Source organism: Pteropus medius, unplaced genomic scaffold, assembly GCF_902729225.1.
Source record: "Pteropus medius unplaced genomic scaffold, Ma_sr-lr_union100, whole genome shotgun sequence".
NCBI classification, from domain to species: Eukaryota; Metazoa; Chordata; class Mammalia; order Chiroptera; family Pteropodidae; genus Pteropus; species Pteropus medius.
This window is the reverse complement of record NW_024346062.1, coordinates 9,793,873-9,816,394: the sequence shown is the minus strand read 5'-3', so window position 1 is coordinate 9,816,394 and position 22,522 is coordinate 9,793,873. Positions and strand designations below refer to the sequence as shown.

General features: G+C 33.4%; 1 protein-coding gene across 1 annotated transcript in view; it reads right to left on the bottom strand.

Annotated features, from left to right (window-relative positions):
• ADGRV1 (adhesion G protein-coupled receptor V1) overlaps positions 1 to 22,522 on the bottom strand; it is a 471,657-nt gene that overhangs the window by 358,216 nt on the left and 90,919 nt on the right. Inside the window, 10 exon segments of the mRNA XM_039875052.1 lie at positions 2,162 to 2,325; positions 2,942 to 3,121; positions 3,759 to 3,858; positions 4,935 to 5,065; positions 12,029 to 12,238; positions 14,420 to 15,231; positions 16,011 to 16,192; positions 17,392 to 17,636; positions 18,343 to 18,558; positions 19,983 to 20,198. Coding sequence (XP_039730986.1) covers positions 2,162 to 2,325; positions 2,942 to 3,121; positions 3,759 to 3,858; positions 4,935 to 5,065; positions 12,029 to 12,238; positions 14,420 to 15,231; positions 16,011 to 16,192; positions 17,392 to 17,636; positions 18,343 to 18,558; positions 19,983 to 20,198 — 2,456 coding nt within the window.

Genomic DNA, 22,522 nt, shown 5'->3' with positions numbered 1-22,522 from the left:
ACAAACTCAGCTATAAAATGGATAAGGTCTAAGCAGCGAACGTAGAGCATGGTGACCAGAGTTGACAGCACTGTATTGCATAACTGAAATGTGCTAAGAGAATGAAACTTAAAATGTTTTCACACACAGAAAAACATGAATATGTGAGGTAATGGATGTGTTAATTAACGAGATGGGGGGACTTCTTTCACAATACATCAAAAATCGCCTAAATATACATTTTAAATAGCTTACAATTTTGTGTTTTTTAGATTCTATACATAAGTGATACCATGCAGTATTTCATTATACTTCTATAAATGTGCATTTTTTTTAAAAAAAAGCATAAAAATATTAATATTATACCTGATAGTATGACATATTATTAGGTCGAACCTCAAGAAATGGCTAATATACTTTTTAAAAATCTAGAGTAATATAGGTAAACCAATTATACAAACATACAAACTTAAAATATTTTAAATAAGAGCAAAAGATTTAAAATCATCTTAATATTCAATGATTAGAATAAAGATTGTAATATTATGAAAAAGAAATACAGGCTTTGGAGTCAAGGAGACCTAGTACCAAATTCTTAAAGTCTAAGCTGGACTGCCTAAATTTTAAGGGCTCAATTCTGTCATCTTTATAATAGGGAAATAAGAGCTACTTTGGTGATTGTAGTAATAATTAAAAATAATGTGTACAGAGTACCTGGCCTAGAGAGAGTCCTTAAAAAGTGATAGCTTTCTGTGATGGTTAATTTTAATACACTATTACTATTACTAGTAATCAATGAAAAGTGCTCAAAACACGAGGACTAGCAAAATCCATGTCAGCAGTGACCAAATGGCTAACTACATGTAAGTAGAAACTCAATATACATATAATATCAGTACATACACACCAACATTCACTTCTCTCTTCATTTTAATTAACAGAGATATGTTTCTATGTGGGGAAAAAAAAAAGAAAATTAAGATCACAAGCTCTGAACTATCTTATGTAATTATATGGATCAATGTGAGTTACAGAATCAGTGATGTAAATAAAAGGGACTGCCCTCAGCTACCTCCACAACAATTCCCATGCCACAACTCTCCCCTCATCATCCCTCGGCCTAGCTTATTTCTGCACATCCAGGCTGGCAATCACTTAATCTTGTGCTACTCAGCGAACAAAATGGGCTACAGAGACTTAGGGAGGGAAAAAAGGAACTGGAAACCCTGTGCTCATAAAACTAAACTCTGTAAAGAAAAGAAAGGTGGCTACATATTTTCTGCTTTAAAAACTAATATATCTGAGGAATAATCCATTTATTTATACTCAGTTACATTAATAGATTACATATTTCACAGCTTACCTCAAAATTTTATCAAATCTTGTATGTCACATACTGACATATATTACCTTTTATCTTATGGCTTTAGAGTTCTCACACTATTATACTCTGTCACAGTGCCATGGCAATCAAGGAGATTGCCAGTAGATGATTTACACCACTTATAATTTTGTAAAGGTAAAAAGCCTCTGAGAAAATAAAACCTTTTAAAAATAGAACCCCCAAAATACACTGTTACTGAAAAATATTTTTCTAAGACAACATTCCATTCTCTCTCTTTCCCTTACCCCTCACATGTATAACATCTCCCATCCTCTCCATATGTCTTATTTTCATAAATCTTTTATAAATGTATTTAGGTAGCTGAAACACTAAGTTCCAAAATAGCATAAGATTTCACAATATAGAAAATTAATTAAAACACAATTGCAGTCAGCAATGACTAAGTTTGACCTTAACCACATTTTACGCAATCAGCCTCTAATGAGTCCATAAGTATCTCCACTTAAACCAGTCCTAACAACTGAGACGCTGACTCACACAGATTTGCTGGTGCAATGAATCTTTTGGAGTAACCAAAAATGCTCCTTTAGAATCTTTTTGGCCAATGCCATCTTAAAGGGTCTTGCCCTAAAGAAATTCTCTCTATAACAAGGTGTTTCTATAATATACAACAGTAGACCAGCCTATCTAGACAAGAACAGAAACTCCTGCGAACCTAAAAAAAAAAAAAAAAAATCACAGAAATAAGCTGATTTAAAGGTACCAGAATATTTCATCAATTTCTACTTTCTCTGTGGTTATTCAGGTTTAATACAGTAATAGCAAAATAAGTTTTACCTCAAGTATAGTTATGTTGATGGCTGCTGCTGTTTTCCCTTCTTCTAAAATCAGAAAGCCAACTACCGGGACAAAGTCAACATGTGGCTCAGCTAGGTTTCCTTCCGTTTGGTTCTTTAGACTTAACATTCCAGGAATTGTGGTGTATGTGACATTAATAGCTCCTAATTGAATTAGATGGGAAAAGATTTTATAATTATTTAAACTTTTAAAATAATATCTCGTTACGAACTCTTTGACTTCTCTAAAAGCCCATGCAGTAGCTTATGTTACTAGCCCCAATTCCTTGCCTGTTCCAATATCTTTGATCTTTACAGTGTAATGGCTCAGTAATGCCTCGCTGTGGGCAGGCATACTATCCTGACTCTAAACTTCGAGTTTGGCTGTGTGACTTGTTTTGGCTGATAGTTCAAGGTAAAAGTGATGATGTGCTAGTTCGGAGCCTAGACATCAAGGGGCTTGGCATGTTTTTTTGCTTGCTTTTTTGTACCTCTACTGGTCCCAGAAGAATGAGAGACATATAGAGTAGAGCCATCCCAAGCCCATCTTAGATAAGCGGACCCACAATCAGTCTATTATTATACAATGCTGAGATTTTATCACTTGATAGATAGCATTTTTATGACAATAGAAAAATCTTCTTAATCTTTCAAAAAATAAAAAAGTTATAAAGTCCCATCTTGAATTAATACATATTAAAGTTTTTCCTGTCCCTGAGCTATTTCAGCAATTAAAAAAGCACCTGCCTGGAAACCCCATTCGTTCTAGACCAACACAAACCTAGAGATCCGAATTCTCTGTTGACAAAAAGCTGAATTGTTTTGTTAGCCTCTTGTAGCAAAACAAATCTTGATGAAGGAGCAAAGTTTAAAACTCCATGTGGCTCATCACTGGCTTCTACAGTCAGGACAGCTGCATATCCTTGAGCATCAAGCAGAGCAATTCCTGCTTGTGGAACTCCTAAAAATGTCAGGGACGACAAGATATCTGACAGTGATTTGGCATTAACTTCTAAATATGTATACTATAACCCCACTCTCCGAAACATATTAAAGTAGCCAGAAAGTGTTCTAATTTGTTCACATTTCTAAAAGATCTTCAGGTTGACAAAGAGAACCTACATTTTAGTTTTCTTTTCATAGACAGCAAATCATGAATTTTTTTCACTTGACATATGATTGTCATTATTTGCTATAACTATTCACCAGAATTACAGAAATTACGTAGAAACCAAAGAAAATACCCAGATAATCTGCTCAAAATGATTAAATTTGAAATATCCAAATAATCAGTCTAAATTAGAACTGGTCCACTACTATAAAATTAGTCACAGAAAAATTCTTTCTTTGGACATGTATTTTATTCCATAAGGAAATGTTCAACTACATTTTTAGTGATTTTTCCTGAGTCCATAAACATAAGTAGTCCCATCCCGAGCTGATGTTTTTTGGATCTAGCATTTTTATGGAACAGATGATATTTAAAGTAATGTTTTAAACTGGTGTGTATCTAACTGCTACATATAAAGATAGCAACTATTATTTTTCTGAAAAGAATAATATACCAGCAAAAAATTTAAAATTGAATTATAAATTACCTTGTGTCCTGACATTATAAAGAACAACTTGGTATACTTCTTTCTCCTCGGGAATGTTGTCATCCAACAAATGCACAAATATGGTTTTATTCAATGATCCCTATGTCAAAGAGAAAGAAATTCATCCCTCTATTGTTCCTGAACACAAAATATCTCCTTCTTTGATTGGTCTTAAAATTTGTGCATCCAATCATATTTTTATTTAAACAAGGTGTTCTGTGGCTTAAAAAACAAATTACATTAAAATCATTCACTCATAAGAAATCAAGCTTAAAGCAGATAGGAACTACTGGCGGATGATCTTGAATGCTAAGCTAATGAATGTAGAGTTTACCCAATGAGCAATGTAGCACTATTGACAATTTCAGACAAAGCAATTAGTTGGGGAGATTGTATGGCAGTAGTGAATAGGAAAAACCAGAACATAGAAAAGCAGGCCAGGGCTGCAGGAAGAGCAGTTATTATAAGTCTAACACAATACTCAAAACCAAAGGGCTTGGCTTAATATTGAGGCAGCAGAAATAAAAAGACTTAAACCTGTCACCAAACAAGAATTCATACAAAGTGAGTATGGAGGAGAAGAAGATGACAGAGTTACAATAAGGTGGCGCCAACTTTCTAAGTGCTTTTATACAGGTATTTCCCAACAATCAATCACCTTCTTTCAAACTATCAGGAAGAGGCTCTAAACGGAACCTCAAAAATGTATATTTTTAGCATTATCCTCATGTAATAGGTTGTCAACAGGACGCAAAAATACATTTGTTTTTCGAGCTATATTTGCTGTTGTCAGGCATTTAAAGTTCCAAGATAGTGAGGAGTAAAAGAGAGACAAACACTAGCCAAGAACTTCAGAATGACATAGCTGGCATCAACAGGCCAGGAGTGGCACGCCAGGAGAGTAGCAAGAAACCTTGGCTCAAATACAAAGTTAATGTTTTCTGTTTCCGTAAAGGAGATCTACTGAGTACATATAGAAAAAAAAAAAAAAAAACCCACCAATTCCTTAAGTCTTAGAAATTCTTTGACTAATGTTCTTGCTTTAAGTTTCAAAGCAAGTAGCTCTTCCATCAATCTCCACTAATCCTTTACTACACAGTCAGAGTTTTCTCGTTTTTCTCAAACTACATTATATACTCTAGAAATTTTTGGTAAAGCTCTTTTTGGTGGTATTACCTCAGGAAAGAAGAGTTGTCCCGTAAAGTTTGCAAAATTGAGCTCTAGATTTTGCCCAATAATTTTCCAGTTAACAGTAACATTTCCTCGACCAGGGGGTGTTCTTACCACATGAAATTGCAAAATTTCTCCTGCAAGTGAAATGTACAGATTGATAAAAGTTTAATGGAAAATGAATTTAACATTTGAACGCAACAAAAATCAAATCCCAAACATGCAACTATTACAGCTCCTTTTCCAGAACATTACAAAGCACTTCTGTTCTGAATTTTCTAGAAGCTTTATACATGCTTATCATTTATTAACACAGGAATCTGGCTTCCAAATGCCTCTTATAGCAGAACTTCAAGAAGTTCAGTACGTAAAACTTACAAAAGCACATGCTAAAATGGGAAGCACCAAATTTTATATACACTTCAAAACATGCACCAGAACATAAATGTTCTGTAAATTAAAAAAATAATAATAAAGTTCTCATGGTCAAAACTAGTAATAGCACAAATAAATTCTTCCTTCACTTTTCAAAAGGACACAAATTCCTTACACTGATATGCAATGTGATTTTACACATGCATGCATAAAAATGCTTGCAAATACCTGAAAATCACATTTCTTTAAATTGTAACTTACATATACCATCAATGATTTTGTTTTATAAAAAGAAATGCAAAGGAAAGGTGTCAAATCTGTATATCAACCTCTGTAACTTCACCAAAGTTACAGTTATCCTTCCTGGATAATTGAGGTTATTTTAGATACTTCCATTCCTGTATTTTATCCTCATGTAATACTTTGTAAGACTGAAGAAAATCGTGATAGTAATTTCTTTTAAAATGCTGAAAGTGGAATGTTAGTTCCTAGGAAATATTGCTGATGGCCAAGTGGCTTGCTGAAAATATACTCAATTCAAAAGTCTTGTATGATAATGAAAACAAGTTAAAGTATACTAATGAACTATGTCACTAAAAAATAATTATTATGAAAAAAATGGAATGATGTTTAAAAGGCTTTAAAAGAACACATCCTTATTCAAATTTTATAACATAGAAATACAGTTAAAATCCATGCATATTCATTCATATCACTTTTACTTAGTTATCAAAATAAGTAAACACATCTGATACTTTTTAAATGAGCAGAGTAGAAATAAAACAGTAAAATATAAATATCCTTTTCAAATATTTTTAAAACTACCACAATTTTTAAATTTTTGGTTATAATAAAACTATCAAATATTACTAACAGAAAGATTTCTTAAAATATCATGGACTAATTAATTTAGAGGTTATTTTCATTTCAATTACTAAAAAGAAATTAAAATTTAACACTTAACTAAGCACACATAACTTTAGAATAATGAATTATTTGGAAACAGTGTAGAATATAAGGCCAAAGTATCAGAAACAGGTCTATATAAGATTTCCTCAAACACTTCAATGTTCAATGAATACATATTTTAAATGTTTCAATACAAAAAAATTTTTAGTCACCATTACATTAGTAGACTATGTCTTGGAATTTTTATGAAACATATTTGACTGCTAGTTCAGAATTTTTAGTCACCATTACATTAGTAGACTATGTCTTGGAATTTTTATGAAACATATTTGACTGCCAGTCTCTCCAAAGGTTAGGATGTAACTGAAAGACTGTATGATCGGCCATAACTGCCAGCATGTGATTTAAAATTTTTGTACTTGTATAATTCATATGAACAAAATATAGGCACTCCTGCTAAACCTGAGAGTCTCTATTTGTATACTGTGCAGAATTTCTCATAGAGTAGGTTTGTACTGAACAAAAAAGTGTTAATTATTGAAAGACACAGAGAGAGCCCTGGAGTTATTAAGCTGTTTCACCTACAGTGTTGACTGGTGACACAAATAGATTGGTTTATAGTCATGGTTTACAACTTTTTTAAAATCACAAAATCTAGTAATAAAATCTAGTAATACTTCAAAAAGAAAACGATGGAAGTTTTAATCAGTGTTAAAAATACAACAAGATACAAGTTGCAAGAAAACGAAATGTAGGTCAACAAAGACCCATGTTGAAAGGGACACTGTGATCATAATTAAAAAATTATGGTTGCAAGATTGTACATTGAGATTTGAGAATAAATATACCATTACAAGGTAAAAATAATAAAATGCTAAGGAGAGAAAAAAAGTAAAATCCTACAAATTTATAACATAATACCACTTGATAAATATCATCTTTGAAAATTTCACAAGTTACCATACAAGTAACTTGCAAGAAACACAATTTGAACATGATACATACACAAATAAAATATTAATAAAGTATTCCTTAAACACATAAACTTATAAGCCTATTGCAAATTGTGTCAACAACATGAATAGTGTAAAATTTTTTCTATTAAATAATCAAAATGAAGGCATTGACTCTGCCTCTTTAAGGCAGACTCCTAGGAACCAGGTCCTTTTAAAATGCCTCCTGGGAAAATTACCAGAAAGTTACCTTCTACCTGAATGAAGAGTCAAAGAACAGTCTTCTGAAAAGGAAAAACTAAGAGATAGTGCTTAGTCTTCCAAAAATAAGGAAAAGGATGAAAGGTGAATCAGAGAGAGGGAAGGTAAATTTTTTAGATAACATTTTACTATGTGCTAAACTGCCTTCTAGTTTTCGTCCAAGGTGAAGGACTAAGGAGGACCCTCGCCTTAGAGGATCTGACTGTACTTCCAGAAGAGCAGACTGATGTGAAATCTCCCAAAAGTTGCTGAGACATTTTAACTCGAAAGCAGAAGATCTGTCATATATAGGTCTAGGCCTGGCGTAATACAGATTAGGAATATGAACATAAAATGCATTTTAATAAGCCTAAATATTTTGCATACTTATTACCAAAACAGATTCTTTTCACAAAGGCAAACATCAACTACAATGTGTGTAAAATAGAAACCTAAAATACAGGAAATACATTTTAATAGGTATATATACATTGTGTACATGTACCATCTAAAGTGATTGCCCTTTATAATCAATAGGAAATTATTTAAAACTATAGGTGTATGAATAACGTGAAACACAAACTGACAATATGAACAGTTAAAAAAAAGTTTCATTCCTAATAGAGTCAGCCCTCCATATCCACAGGTTCTACATTGGCATATTCGACCAACTGCAGATCAAAAATATCAAAAAATAAAAATAAAAATGTTATGTTGTTGCTGATGTGTACTATGTAGTTAGGCCTACAATAGTTACATCTGTACTAACATGTACTGACTTTTTTTGCCATTATTTCCTAAATAATACAGTACGACAACTATTCATGTTGTACTAGGAATTATAAGTAACCTAAAGATAAATTAAAGTATAAGGGAGGATGTGGGTAGGCTATACGCAAGTACTATGCCATTTTATATAAGGGACTTGGGCATTATTCACAGATTTTGGTATTTGGGGGGTCCTGGAACCAATCCCCACACATATTGAGAGATAACTATATAGCTGTTCTATATAGATTATTCTTAAGAATTACATTTCTTGTTCAAATTTTTGCCTAAAACAGATTCATGTTGTCTCTAAGAAAAGGAAAAAAGTTTAAATTAATTGAATATGACATGATGATTATGATGCTGCTGAGCTGGGTAACTGAGCAAAATATCTTACAAAGATTTATAAAGAGCACATTTGTACACAGTTTGCAACCACGATAAAAATCTATTATCCCATATTTCTAAATATTGCCCATTACAATTGAAAGAAAGTAATATTTACCACTGGGTACCTGTTCAGTTGCTTTGGGACAAAAATGCAGAGATAGGATTCTACAGAATTTAAAAGATTATTAAACACTAAGGCAATTCCTCCCTATGAATCAAAAATGCATTCTACAGCCAGAAGTTCAGCATCGTCCACGTTTTAAATCTAAACATATTAATGAAACTCCAACACTAGGCCAAAACCATTGTTAGCACTGTTAAAAATTCACATGGCATGATTTTTTTTAAACCTCATTTCTTTAGCAGTTATCTTTGAAGAATCATTATGAAGTTTTTATTAATTCACTTTGCTAAATTTCATGGATTTCAAACATTTCTCTATGCAATTTCATGGTAATATAAAGAAAACACAAGAAAAACTGAATTCTTGAGGTTAAATATAATGTTCTGGATAAATTAATTTAGATTCTAGGAAAGATTTAGGAATAAAGGGAAAGGAAAATAAGTAAAAAGTAGAAATTTATCTCAATTTTTATTTAGAAAATGTAAAAAAATCTAGGGAGCACTCATATAAGCAAATAATAGCAATTCAGTGTTTTATTTCCTGCACCATATTCACACTCACAGATTGTTATAGCAGATTTTTAACCAATAACATATTTGGACCATTTGTTTTAGTCACTAATCCCCTTTTCCTTTTTGCATCTCTGGCAGATATTTCTAGCTGTTGGAAACTAAAAAACAATACAATCTGATTTTCAGGTTAAGTTCGTCCAGGTGAAAGACGGCATAGGTGCCAGTTCCTGCAAGATGATGTGATGCCCAACAGGAGAACCAATGCCCAGCAGGAAAACCTAGGTTTCTTCAGTGCCCTCCAATCCACTACCACCATCACCACCCAGACTCTCATTGAATGCACTTTCACAATGCCAGCTGTTTTACAGGTAAAGTCCCTTGGAGGTGATATTCTTTAAAAAAAAAAAAAAAAAAAAATCTATCTATTGTTGAAAATCACATATCTAGTCTAGTTCTAAGTCTTTTCTCAAATATAATCCTTCCTGGTCCCTGATCTTATTTATACCCTCTGTACCACTAACACTTTTATTGTCTTCTTGATTATGTTCTTTCCTATATTTCTTCAACAAACAAAAACAAATCCAAAATACTCCTCTTTTATATATTTTCTCCATTTTTCTCTCTTCCTTGCTTTGAGAGCCAATAAATAGACTACATATTTCCTAGGGCAGTGCTTCTCAAACTTAACGCAGTGAAGGACAAGGGGTTTTTGTTTGTTTCTTGTTCTGTTTGCCCACTCTATGATAGATTAACATTTTTGTAAAATACAATGAATGACTAGATAAGTGAAATGGCAAAAACACATATACAAAATACAAGCTCATTGATATCACTTTTGGATATCACAGGAAAATAAAATTGTTATAAAAGTTTCTAGAAGAGGTTATTTCAATTTCTGAACGTATCGTCACAAACCAGTAGAAACACTCTGTGGCGGGGCATCGGCTTGAGGACCATGCTCTGAGGAGCGCTGCCTAAAGGCCTGTACGTCCTTCCATCTTCCTATATATCTGCTTCCCATCCCAAGTTCTCATTTAAAACTCCTCATTACTACTATTTCCTCAAATCCACTTGGGAATCTAATCTCTTGTTGCCCATGTCAGTATGAGACATACTGATTACCTCTTCTTCTGAAGACTAATGAAAACACACTCTTATCTTGTTCTCTTCCAGCCTCTCAGGTCCTTTTATCCCTCCCAGCCTGGTGGTCTACATGGCTCCTCCCTTGACAACTTGCTTTTCTGTCTCTATCCACAAATATCTTATTAAATTTTCTGATTTCAACTATTACCTCCAAAAATCCAATTTCCACTTCTAATTTCGATAGAAATCAAGTCAGATTCTATCACCAATTTCCTTATCTCACACAGACAGTGTTATTCAAATTCATTTATTCTTCCAACTCAAATGGCTTGAAATATTTTACCCAAAGTTCCTGCATTGTCAAGTTGTGCAGCAGATATACATTCAGGCAAAACAAAGTCTGTTCTCACCATCTGCCCTATAGAATGGCCTCTGGATTCAGACAGCACTGGGTTTAAGCTCTACCGTGAATAACACTGTGCCATAGTCTTCCTAAAGTTCAGTTTCTTTATGTGAAAATCTGGTGTATATCATTCTACCTACTCCACAGGACAGTTGTTAAAATTAAGTGAAATAGTGGATGGGAAATGCCTGGTACATAGAAAACAGTTGATGTTCTTATCATTATTATAGAAGATTAACTTCTCCTAAAGTTAGTTTTTACTTTTATTATGTTACAAATAATTTTTTGAGAGTTGATGATCTGTCTTTAGATAGAACTTATGAAAATGTTTAGTTACTTTTTCTCACTGTTGCTCTGACAACAAAAGATTCTAAACCATTAATAAAAGGAAAGAATGATGGGAAATGGCTCAGACATTTGCATTGATAAGTTACACTTGCAAGCTGAGAGTAAAGTAAAAGGTAATACACATTAAAAGGCATTTAGTTTCCAGCATAGCAACTAACTAGCTGTGTGGTCTTGTTGTCAAGTCACTTAATCTGTCTCAGTTTTCTCATCTGTAAAACAGACATCCAAATGCATGAATGATATCCCTTCTATTTCTTATCTTTTTGAGGTATAGGGTTTTTTTGTATTTCTAAATATGAACTACAGTGAAAACAGGCAATAAATACCAGTTTTATCTTAAATAGTCTTATTTAAAGACAAAAAAAACACTACTATAATGTTTTAAATGAAAAAAAGCCTATGTATGTAAAACCCTACATATAATGTAAAATATTAAGGATTTGATAAAATGATTGTTTTTTAAAGAAAAAAGGGCATTTGTAATTTTTTATTTGGCACTTTGTTTATAAAATATATAAACATAATACAAAATTCAAGCTAAAATACTCAATGACTACAAACTACTATTTGTTTTGAACAGGGAGTCAATGTTTCACTGTTTAGTATCGACAGCTACCACTAAGTACATATATACTTGCCAGGAACTATGCTAAGCACTTTACATTTATTATTTCACTTAATCCTCACAAAGAAACCTATGAAGTAAGTCATATTTTCTGTTATTTAACAGATGAGAAAGCTGAGCATCCTAGGTTTGACTAACTTCCTTTAAATCACACCAGCAGGCTAAACACAAGTATCAATCCACAAGGCTCTTAAATGTAGTTCAACATTTCACTACAACAGCCCTCACCCAAAGAATTTCATGCACATTAGCTTACACAGCCCTACAAAGTAATGAAAGGATAAAAAACATCAGAAACTTTAAAAGACTAAACAAAAAATGACATCAATGGAAAAGAGAATGAATATGCTCATCAAAAAAAGGAACCCACCTTCGTGACCTATGACAGATCTGGAAGCTGTCTGAAAGCTAACAATTCCCGCCACATTGTCATTAGCCAAAATGTTCACTCTAACGGTGTCGGAGCTGGGTAAAATTCTACTTCCACCTTCAGTGTACACCAAACTAACTATGATGCTTTCATTATCTTCGGGCTCAGAATCATCCAAAATGGTTAAAATGGCTATTTTTTTGGTTTCACCTATAAAAAAATTAATGGAATAAAAATCAAAGTAACAAAATCATCAACATTCATAAAGAATTCACAAAGGTCCCAAAATTACCTCGACTGTAGGAAGCAAAAATATCTAAGTGAATTATAATAGTTCAATACCATGAGCAGTATTAGTGCCACTATAAACAAATGTATGTTAATCAGTATATCTTTCCATATAGAAGCCACTATAAAATTTTATTACTATAGGCAGATTGTAGAGGACACTTTGAATTATAAAAAATTAAAGAGTAGAATTATTTCAAAGAATTGGGGTTTTATCCCTGGTCTTTAGCCTGGACCTGGCTAGGGAAAGAGTTTCTAAGCATCTTCTGTCTAGAAATAGCTCCCTCTAGGAAAGTGGAATCTTATTCTTTTTTTGGCATTACTAAGAATAATTTTCACCAGGTACTCAAACCAATACCTCCTTGAGAGTAAGACTTAGAGAAAGTGGTCAAAATGGGAAACAGAAAAGAGATGGCAAATTCTGAGTGAAAGAACCAGCCTGAATGAGATGAGTCTTTGAGTAATTAGATAAGATGACAGCATCAAATACTGGTTTCCGGGATGTGGGGAAATGAAGCAAAGACAAGGAAGCAAAAGAGGAATTTAAAGGATGGGTGACAGCAACAAGGGCCAAGCAGTTTACTTTCCAATTTGGTCTAGGACCCCCTCAAAGTACACAGAACATCCCTAAACTCAACACCATTTCTGTTCTTCAGCCTATGGTGTCTCTCACCTAATTCTTACCCACTTTCTGGAAAGAGGATAAAAGGGTGAGAAAAGGCAAGAGAAAGGGGATATGGAGGCATGTGCTTGCTCTCATGACCCTGGTATATTTAATGAATTCAGAGTAACAAAACTGTCTCAAAGACTATAGATTATCTAAGCATCTAAGTTAGCTATAAAATATAGTTCTTTTTATGTGACACTAAAGTTACCATTCAAGGTCATACTAATTTGTATAATGCTATGACTTTATAATTTTCTTTGCTGTTACTAAAGCCACTGGAAAATCTAACTTTAAATTTTCATCTCCACTCCCTCCTCATTAAGTTTTCATTATATCTTTTGAAATAGGGAAAAAAGCTACCAATTACTAACCTGTGCCCCCCCAAACATATCATATCCCATTATTCCCAAAATAATTTACTAAGAAATAACTACTACAGAAATGTTTATACTACTTTAAAAATTAAAGCTTTTTAGATATTTCAAAGTATACTACTTATGCATCATGACCCCCAGTTTCCAAAAAAAGTATATGCAAAAAGTTAAACAATAAAAGATACAATGAATTGCTCCCAGATAAAATTATGAATAACATTTACTTCTTTCATTTTTCAGTATATAGTGATGTTTTTATGAGTATACATTACCATCTCAAATAGAAAAACACTATGTTACAAAACTATATGGAATCTATAAATGCCCAAATCAGGATTTAAACAACGATCTAAGTAAAAATACCCTTTCTCCCATGCAAAGAAGACTATTTTAAACCTATGTACTTTCCAAATTTTTAAATATTAAATTATCGACCAGCCTTGAAAAAGAATCAGTGATTCTGACTCTAATTTTAATTTGTTGGCCAAGTTATATATTATTGTTCATGAAAATTTACAATAGTGATCTCATCTAAGAACAGTATCTAGCTGATCTATCATGACATAATTTAATATTAAGTACCAAAGTCCATAGTATTTATACTTATAAATTATTTTCATTGAAGATTTCTCCTGATTTGTCTAATGCATACTCCCCAGTTAATACACATTTTTCTAGCAACCAACACTTCTTAGCCACATGTTTCATTGTAGATACATGGCTCATTCTTGCAATTCCCCTGACAAAATTAGAGCTATCTTAGATTTGTCTCTGTTTACTTAAAGGCACTGCTATCACATATAAAGGGATAAAATTCACATAGCCCCTAAAACTCTTCCTTGTTTAATAAACTGAAAAGATACATATGCAGGGCCATGTCAGCCTACATACGTCATGTCACCCATTAACAAGCCAATTAACTTCTATTTTTTCAAAACCATACTGTACTTTTACGTATTAGCAAAAGTGGACACAGTAAATAAGAACTCTTATGAACATTATCATAAAAATTGAATATGATGCCTTTACCAGGACAAATTAAAATTTAGAACCATCACTCACCTTCAGCAAAAGTCAGAATGTCTCCAGCACCTATGAAATCTAAACCTTCAGTAGCGGTTCCACCAACAACACGCCATTCGACTGTCACCTGACCTAAGCTGCCCCCTGTCCTGTGGATCATCAATTCCACTAGGGTCTGGGGTTGCTCCTGAACTTCGACATAAAAGCCATCTTCTGAGGTATTGGGACTAATACTGTAGATCACAAATACACCAAAGGCATCACCATTTAATGCTATGACAACTGTAGAAGTATTTGGCTGTCCTATGGTTGGCTCATTTTCAAAACTGGCTGTGATGTTCATGAGGTGAACTTCAAGGAGAGAAATTAGAAAACTCTCATCCATTTCTGGGAAATCATCGGGAAGAATAGAAACTGTGAGATTTGCAAATTCATCACCTTCCAGCATTATGGCCCATTGCCTTGTCACAGGCTCATAGTCACTACCAGCCATAGCCTGACCACTAAAAAGAGATGCGACCCTGGTCATGTTTTTCTTGTAAGTCCAGAAGTCTGAGTGGTTAACAGCTGAACTGATCCACGATGTCATCCAAAAACACTGTGAGCCCTCGGAAGCACTGAAAAATGAAAATGCTGAGCACGCATGTTCTTTGAGGCACAAAGTGGCACAAGTATACTGGGGTTCCCCCATTGCAGAGACATTCACCCAAGTTCTCCAAAGTGGATCAGGTACCCCTTGAATTGGCGATTCATAGTAGGACAGTAAATCTTGACCTTCCTCAACTGCAAGAGCCACTACATCAATATCGGAAGTACTGTAGAACAACAACAGCTGACCAAAGTGCCCTCCGCTAAAATGTGGAGTGACAATTAAAAGACAGGTTAAGCACTCAAAGCAATCTATGGACTACATATAGAGAAGATAAATACTAATTGCACATTTCACCTTTTTTTAATTGTATATTATACTTGTACAAACACAATCATGTTTCTTAATTACATTTGTCTTTCAACGTTGTTTTATCGTGTAAGGAAACGTTGCTAGTTTTCAATCTAACAATACTTTTTTTTTTATCCAAGCATCTTGTAAGATAGGCAAATTATATTCATTTTAAAATTATTAAACAAAATTAGAAAATTAACTTCCATTACTAGATTTCACTAAAACAATGTAATGATGATAATAGCACAAGTATACCTTAAGGAAATGTAATTACTTGACACAAGGTCCCAAGACCCCATATTTTCTATTTCTGAAGGAGCTCAGTGAACTGTATGCTGCCTCACAAAAGGAATGCAGAAAAATAGAACCTGAAAATTAGCCACTTCAGCATCTGAATGTTCTTTAATTTAGAAGTTAGTTGTATATAAGTTCTAACTCAGTCACAGATGAAAGCAACAAATTTTTGCAGTTAGAGAGCTCAATGATATATAATCCGTTTCACTAATAATAGGTAGGATAAATATAATGAACTCTTTATATTAACAGGCATAATCCATTTAACGAATTATAATAATTTACATTATATAAAAACCACCAAACTTAAATTATTTAATTGTGCAAGAGATCCTTTCACACAACCCCACAATTCCCATCACCCCCACAGACGCAAGTAACCATCTCATATACCTTCTCCTGACAGTTATGTTAGCACAGGAACTTCTCTCCAGAGGCTCTTGAACACGATAAACCGACTGAACAAAGGCTACTGTACCATAAGGATTATCATTGGCGGGAATAATAATATTTGCCACTCGATCTAACCCAATAGTACCTCCACCAGAGGCATCAGTCAGTTGCACTTGGATAACCTAAAAATATAGTGAAAATTTCTTTAACAGAATCTCAGTTCTCAAATTAGAAGAAAGATGCAAGGGAAAAAATCAAATATATCCATGTAAATACAGGAATAAAATGGTATGTAATATAAACAGATTCAAAGAAACCCCTCCCATTACATTAACAAAATCAACATGTAACAGAATAATCTATAATTAACTTTTAATATTACTGCATGATTATACATAAGAAATACAGGCTGTTCAAGTTCCTTAATATTCAGTTATATAATCCTGTGAATCAATTTTAGGATCCTTGTTTATGTTTTCAATAATATACTTTCATGTCCTATACGTTTTTATAAAGAAAACATTGCATATATGTTTTATGAATAATCTATTATGCTTTATTTCCCACATTCTCTTAAATGGAAATTCTCTGACAAACTTAAAAAACATCATATCATAATGCCACCTAAATTTAGAGAGAAGGAAAGAGAAATGTTATAGGTATTAACTAATATCTAACATTTTAGGAGTGAATAATGACATAATTAGCATTCAAATGAAATTTTATAGACTTCCCTTCTATGAAAATTTGATACCATTACAAAAATAAATGCTATTAAATATAATTTTATGAGATGCAGGCTTTAATACTACTTAAATTTCATAAAATAAAATTATCTTCAGGCAATATGTGTTAGTGATGAATCAACTCTCCCACTGAGACTCTATTTTTATTTTCCACCTTGCTGCTTCATCATGAAAAATAAGTATCAGGCAGACATATCTAGCATGGTATTTGTCACATACTAAATCCTCAAAACTGTTAAAGAATAAATGAATAAATTAGTGAAAAATCAAAATCTAAATTAAGATTGGCCCATCTTCAAGCCAAAAGGGAGATTGGATACAAATTAAAAGTTGATATGGAAAAATGTAGAAAAATTATGACAGATGTATATGAATTTAATCATTTAATCGAAATGTTGAAAAATACAATGTAATTGTACAAAATCTTCCACTTGTAAACTCGTAGGTGTATAAGACCTACTTCTAAAATAGTCTTGTTTTTATGAAAGGATCACTTTCACACTTCCATATTTTGAACATTCTTGCAAAAATAATTTGACATCCTCTATAAAAGTCACAATAACAGCCATCTGTTCTAGTCACTATAAGACAAAGTATGATTTACAGTGTCATTCTATACTAGCCATTCCTCTCACCTCTTCAATCTCCGGAACGTCGTCAGCCAGGACCTCTAACAACAAGGTTTGAATGGTTTCCCCAGGGGCAAAGGTCACATTACCTGAGACAACTCGCAGGTCGCCAGTAGCAAGCTGTCCATTAATGGTGGCAACCCACTGAACAGTAACATTGCCGAGTGTCCCAGAATTTCGAATTATTGGCAGGTTTACCTTCACTGAGTTAAACTCAGGTTCCTCTACAATAAGTCTAGTAATCTGAAAACCTAAAGGGCAGAGTAGAGTTCATTTCAAATACAAAATAAAACTGAGTCAACACAAAGCTAACCAACTGACATCCTACAGTTGCTTTTATCCCCTTAAGCAATATAAGTAGTTAAACCCCATAAAATCAGAGTAACATGCTGTGATACAAATTGGTCAGGTCTGCCAACATTTCTAAATTATTTTTCATTATGATAGAAGCAGAAATCACAAACTCAGATGCCCACAGGGGTCAGGCATAAACCGGTTGTGAAGGAAGTGGGTCTAGAGAGCTCTGTGGCTAACTGCACAGTGCAAGCCTGGTCCAAAGGTTGCTATTTTGCTCCCACAATGGAAGCTATGCAGGAAAGAGGGCTCAGTGTTGCCAGATTTTCCTACTTATTGAAAAAGCCCAGAAATCCATATTTTTGTGTAAATTTCTGTAAATTAAATTAACCTTTAAATAATTGAGATTCATAAAACATATCTAGGGGCCAGATCTGACCTAAAAGTCTAAAAGTTTGTGACTTCCATATGTATGCTAATAGGTTGATTTTTTTTTTTTAAATAACCACTAACTACTGTCAATGAGTATAGACAGACATTGTATTTATCAGTAATAGCAAGTTAAAAAGAAAGCATAATCAAATTGATTCTGCATCTCTAAAAATAAAGAACTATATGATCTATACAGACAAGTAAATGAGAGACATAAACTAGTCTGGTTACCAAATAATCCATAGGGGTCATCAGAGGCCTCAATAATAATGATCGCCTCTGTTAACACCCCTAGTTTGGCTCCTCCTGTTGTTTCATTCAGCAGTTGCACAAGAAAAGATTCTTCAAGCTCAGGGTAAACGTCATTAATGATATATATTGGCACAGCTTTACTGACTTCTCCTTCTAGCAAGACCACATCTGATGAAGCTATACTATAATCTTCACCTACAAAGACAAAAAGGAAAATGCTAAGACTTATTCCAAAATATGATACACTTTCCATATACTAGGGAAATAATGATGCATCAAATTTTATAGATATATTTCAAAATACTTTTTTGAGAACACTTACTAAATATATTCTAAACAAGATTTTACCTCTTTTGCTGGAAAAAAAAAAATGGGCCTGATATCACAAAACAATGAAAAAGATTTCTGAAGGTGTTCAAGTTCATTCCTTCATTTTTAGAAAATTGTATACATAATTTGTTTTATTTGCCATATATATACTGATATAGAGACAGAGATTAGAGATAGAGACATAGTCATTCATTACCGCAAGATAGTCCCTTATCTACAAAAGAAAAAAACATGTATGATACTTTTAAGACAAAGAACAGGAACTAGAATTCTGATCTCAATGGAGAGATAAAGTATAATGTTGCGAGATATGGGCATGTCAGTATCATCAATGTTATAGTCAGAAACTGTGAATTTTCTTACCAAATTGGATTAAAAGCTGCTACTGCATAATGATCAGGGTGGCTTTGTTTATCGTCAAACAGTGGTTGGGAAAAGGAGAGAGCCTTCCAGTGAAGCCTGAGAGCTAATTTTCTAGAACAAGCTTTACCATCTGTCAATGTCTAAGGACCTCTAGAGACAGTCAGGCATTCCTCTGGGCTACCCACCTCAAATATGTGAGTATGTGCACACACGCACAAACACACCACTAGGTGAGCATGGTTCATTATCTTTTCAAGCAAGTATCACATCCAGATGATTTGCCTTTTCAAAAACCAATCCTGTTATCCCATCCATTCACACTCATGTTCCTTTGAGTGCATACTAGAAAGATTCTAACTGAGTTGCTCTTAGGCAAATCTCTCTTTAGATGCTGTAACCGCACCACCAAAGAAGGCAGTCTCCTAATGTTTGCACTTGGCAGTGAAATATTTTTGCTTATACATAAAATAATTAATGCTAACAATTGCCTCTTCCATGTTCTCCATAAATAAACAAGCAAGAAAAATGAGTCTAGAGACAAAACTGTTGCCAAGCACTGCAATCATATGGCTGTACATTTTATCCCGCATTTCTCAGTTCATTTACATATGAATCCCTTTCAAAAAAGTAAAAGGTACACAGAGAAAGCCTAACAATGTTTTCTGTAGTTTACTTTTCATTGGTTTGTGCATATTTTGGTCATCTTAGTTTTTAAATTCATATATGATTCTGCTAAGTTTTCATAAATTCTACAGAAATCAGAGTCATGAACGTATGACAAAAGCTCTAGATTTGTGCCTTTAAAAAGATGCAGGAGTAGTATTGTTTTCTGGCTGATTTTTCTAACTACATCTTTGAGTAGCTTTGTTAATCAAGGATAAAATTTGCCTCTAAAACACTTCACTGTTTTAGATTTCTTTACTCACCAGCTATTGCAGTTATTGGCACAGCTTTAAACTTCACAGAAACATCTGCAAATGCTCCTCCTGTTCTAGTCACATTGATAATGGGTCCAACATGGTTTTCTGCCACTCGAACAACTGCTGCCGAGAGCTGAAGAGTTCCAAATGCATCATCATTGGCAATGATAATTAGATGAGCAATGGTTTCTACCTTAGGCCCAAGGCATGGAGAATGTGGAACTAAAAGATGGAAGAACATCGAATATATCAAAATTCTAAGAACTGGCCAAAAGTCATTAAGAAGCCTCAGCAAGTGTCCTTCAGCCACATGGGATCATCATTTGGTGTTTTCTCTCTATTCTTTATATCAAATAATATTTGTTGATTACCATGTACCAGCACTAATCTAGACTGGGGATATGAAAGTAAATTAAACACAAAGTCTCTATTCTTGTAGTTTTACATTCTAGAGGGATATTTATTATAGAATCCTTAGCCAAGAAATAGTTAAGCTACAGGGATATTTTAATAAGTATTGGAAATTTGTCGAAAGGCAAAACATGAGTAGAGTATAATAAATCACCACTTCACATAATATTATAAGTGATAATGATGAAACCTACAGAATTATGATCTTCTAATTAGCTATCAGCTAAAAGTGTTAAAAGTTTTTTTTAACACTTTTAAAAAACAGCATTTCAGTTACAAAATTGAGTAATTTAGTGTCCTGCCCTCCAAGATAAGCTGCAAATCATCACACTCTAAGTTTAATTACTGCCTCTCTGGCGGATTCATTGTCCTCCCTGTTCCTCCCTGCTGCTTCTTAGTTAACAGTCACTCAACTGTCTCATTTGGAAAAGAGCTTCAATGTTACCTCAACGCTGCTGTAACACAGTGTGCACAGCACTTTTAAGGCTCTCTTCCCACTGGTTTTCGAGAGAGCAAAGCTTATTTTGAAGTCATTTAAGACCTTTCAATAACTCTCATTTATTTTCCAAGTTCAAGTTGAACCAGCACCCTTGCCAAAACAATTTTAAAAAGCGAACTTTTAACATAAATTAAGCATCCAAAAACTCTTATTAAAAGTAAACAATTTTGAGTTCATATTTCGAATTTCTCTATCAAATGTGGTATTTGGAAGTATGCAATAATAAGTAAATTTTAACATTTTCAGACAATTTAATCTAAAAACAAGTAACGACACCATTTAATTTCAATAATATAGGCCCAGATCATGCTAAATTATATCATAAAGTCACAAACTATAAATCAATATAACACAATTAAATTTAACTAAATTAGAAAAGAATGGCAGTGACATAGAGTTATAGAAACAGATGACATTTTCTGAACGTGCAATCTTTACCTCACATTGTTCTAAGCACTTTTCTTATATCAACTCATTTAATTCCCACACTATCTCTATGTGGTAGGTAACATGTCAGAACTTAGCAGATGAGGAATCCGAGACATAAATATGTGAGGGAGTCACCTAAAGTATTATACCAGTACCTGGTGGACACAATCAAGAGGAATCCTATAAGGGTAGTTTGTCTAATCCCTTGCTCCCTATCTACAATTTCTCATCAAACCATGTATAACACCTTTATCACTCCACGATTGCTCATCCTGCCATATGCTCTTCCCCAGGTGATCACCAGTCTTCTCGTATTGCTCTCCTGAAAGTTGATGACACTCAGAATACAGGAACAGAGACTCTACCAGGTCCTACCCTTATTTTGTCTATTAAAATTTGAGTCAATATCACACAGATTTGCAATTAATTGTTCTTTAATTATTTTACATTATAGCTTATGCTTATTCAGAACTGCCCCAAGTATGTTGCATGGTTCCAGGAACATATCAAGCATAAAACATATGCCATTGCTTCTCCCATTCCACAGCATATTGATATTCTGCATATACCATCTTATTAATAACTGTTCACATTACTGAAATGCTTATCATGTACCAGACACTGTATTAATTTTCACATATATTATATTTAAGTACCATAATATTTTTGCATTATACATAGGAAGTAGGGCAAAAAATGATTATGTCCAAGTTTATTATTATACACTGGAACATGTTACCTGACAGCAGCATCCACAGCTCCTAGCAACTGCTATATGTGATACTCCTTCCTGGTTTTATTTCTATCTCACTCAAAAAACTGTGAGTTCCTTGAAATAATTATTAATTAATAAGATTGTTTATTTGCTATTTTAACTGACTCTAAATCTTGCTAAGAAAAAAAGGGGTGAAGTATTGTGTGAGAATTTTACCTTTGACTGTTATTCGAAATTTTAATGTTAGTTGTTGTCCTATAAAGTAAATTTCCTTTTATAACCTTGGACTACAATTACCTATACTGTGGGCAAGAATGTTGCTTACTATAGAGTATATCTATCCAGATGTTACAGTAAGGTGAAGAAATTTACTTGTAAGAAACATTAATCGATATGGCAGAAGACAGTCAACATGCAGATCTTCGAATCTTACTCTTTAGATTATGTAATTCCAGTTTCCTTAAAAAGGTTTCATTTGCTTTCATATAAATA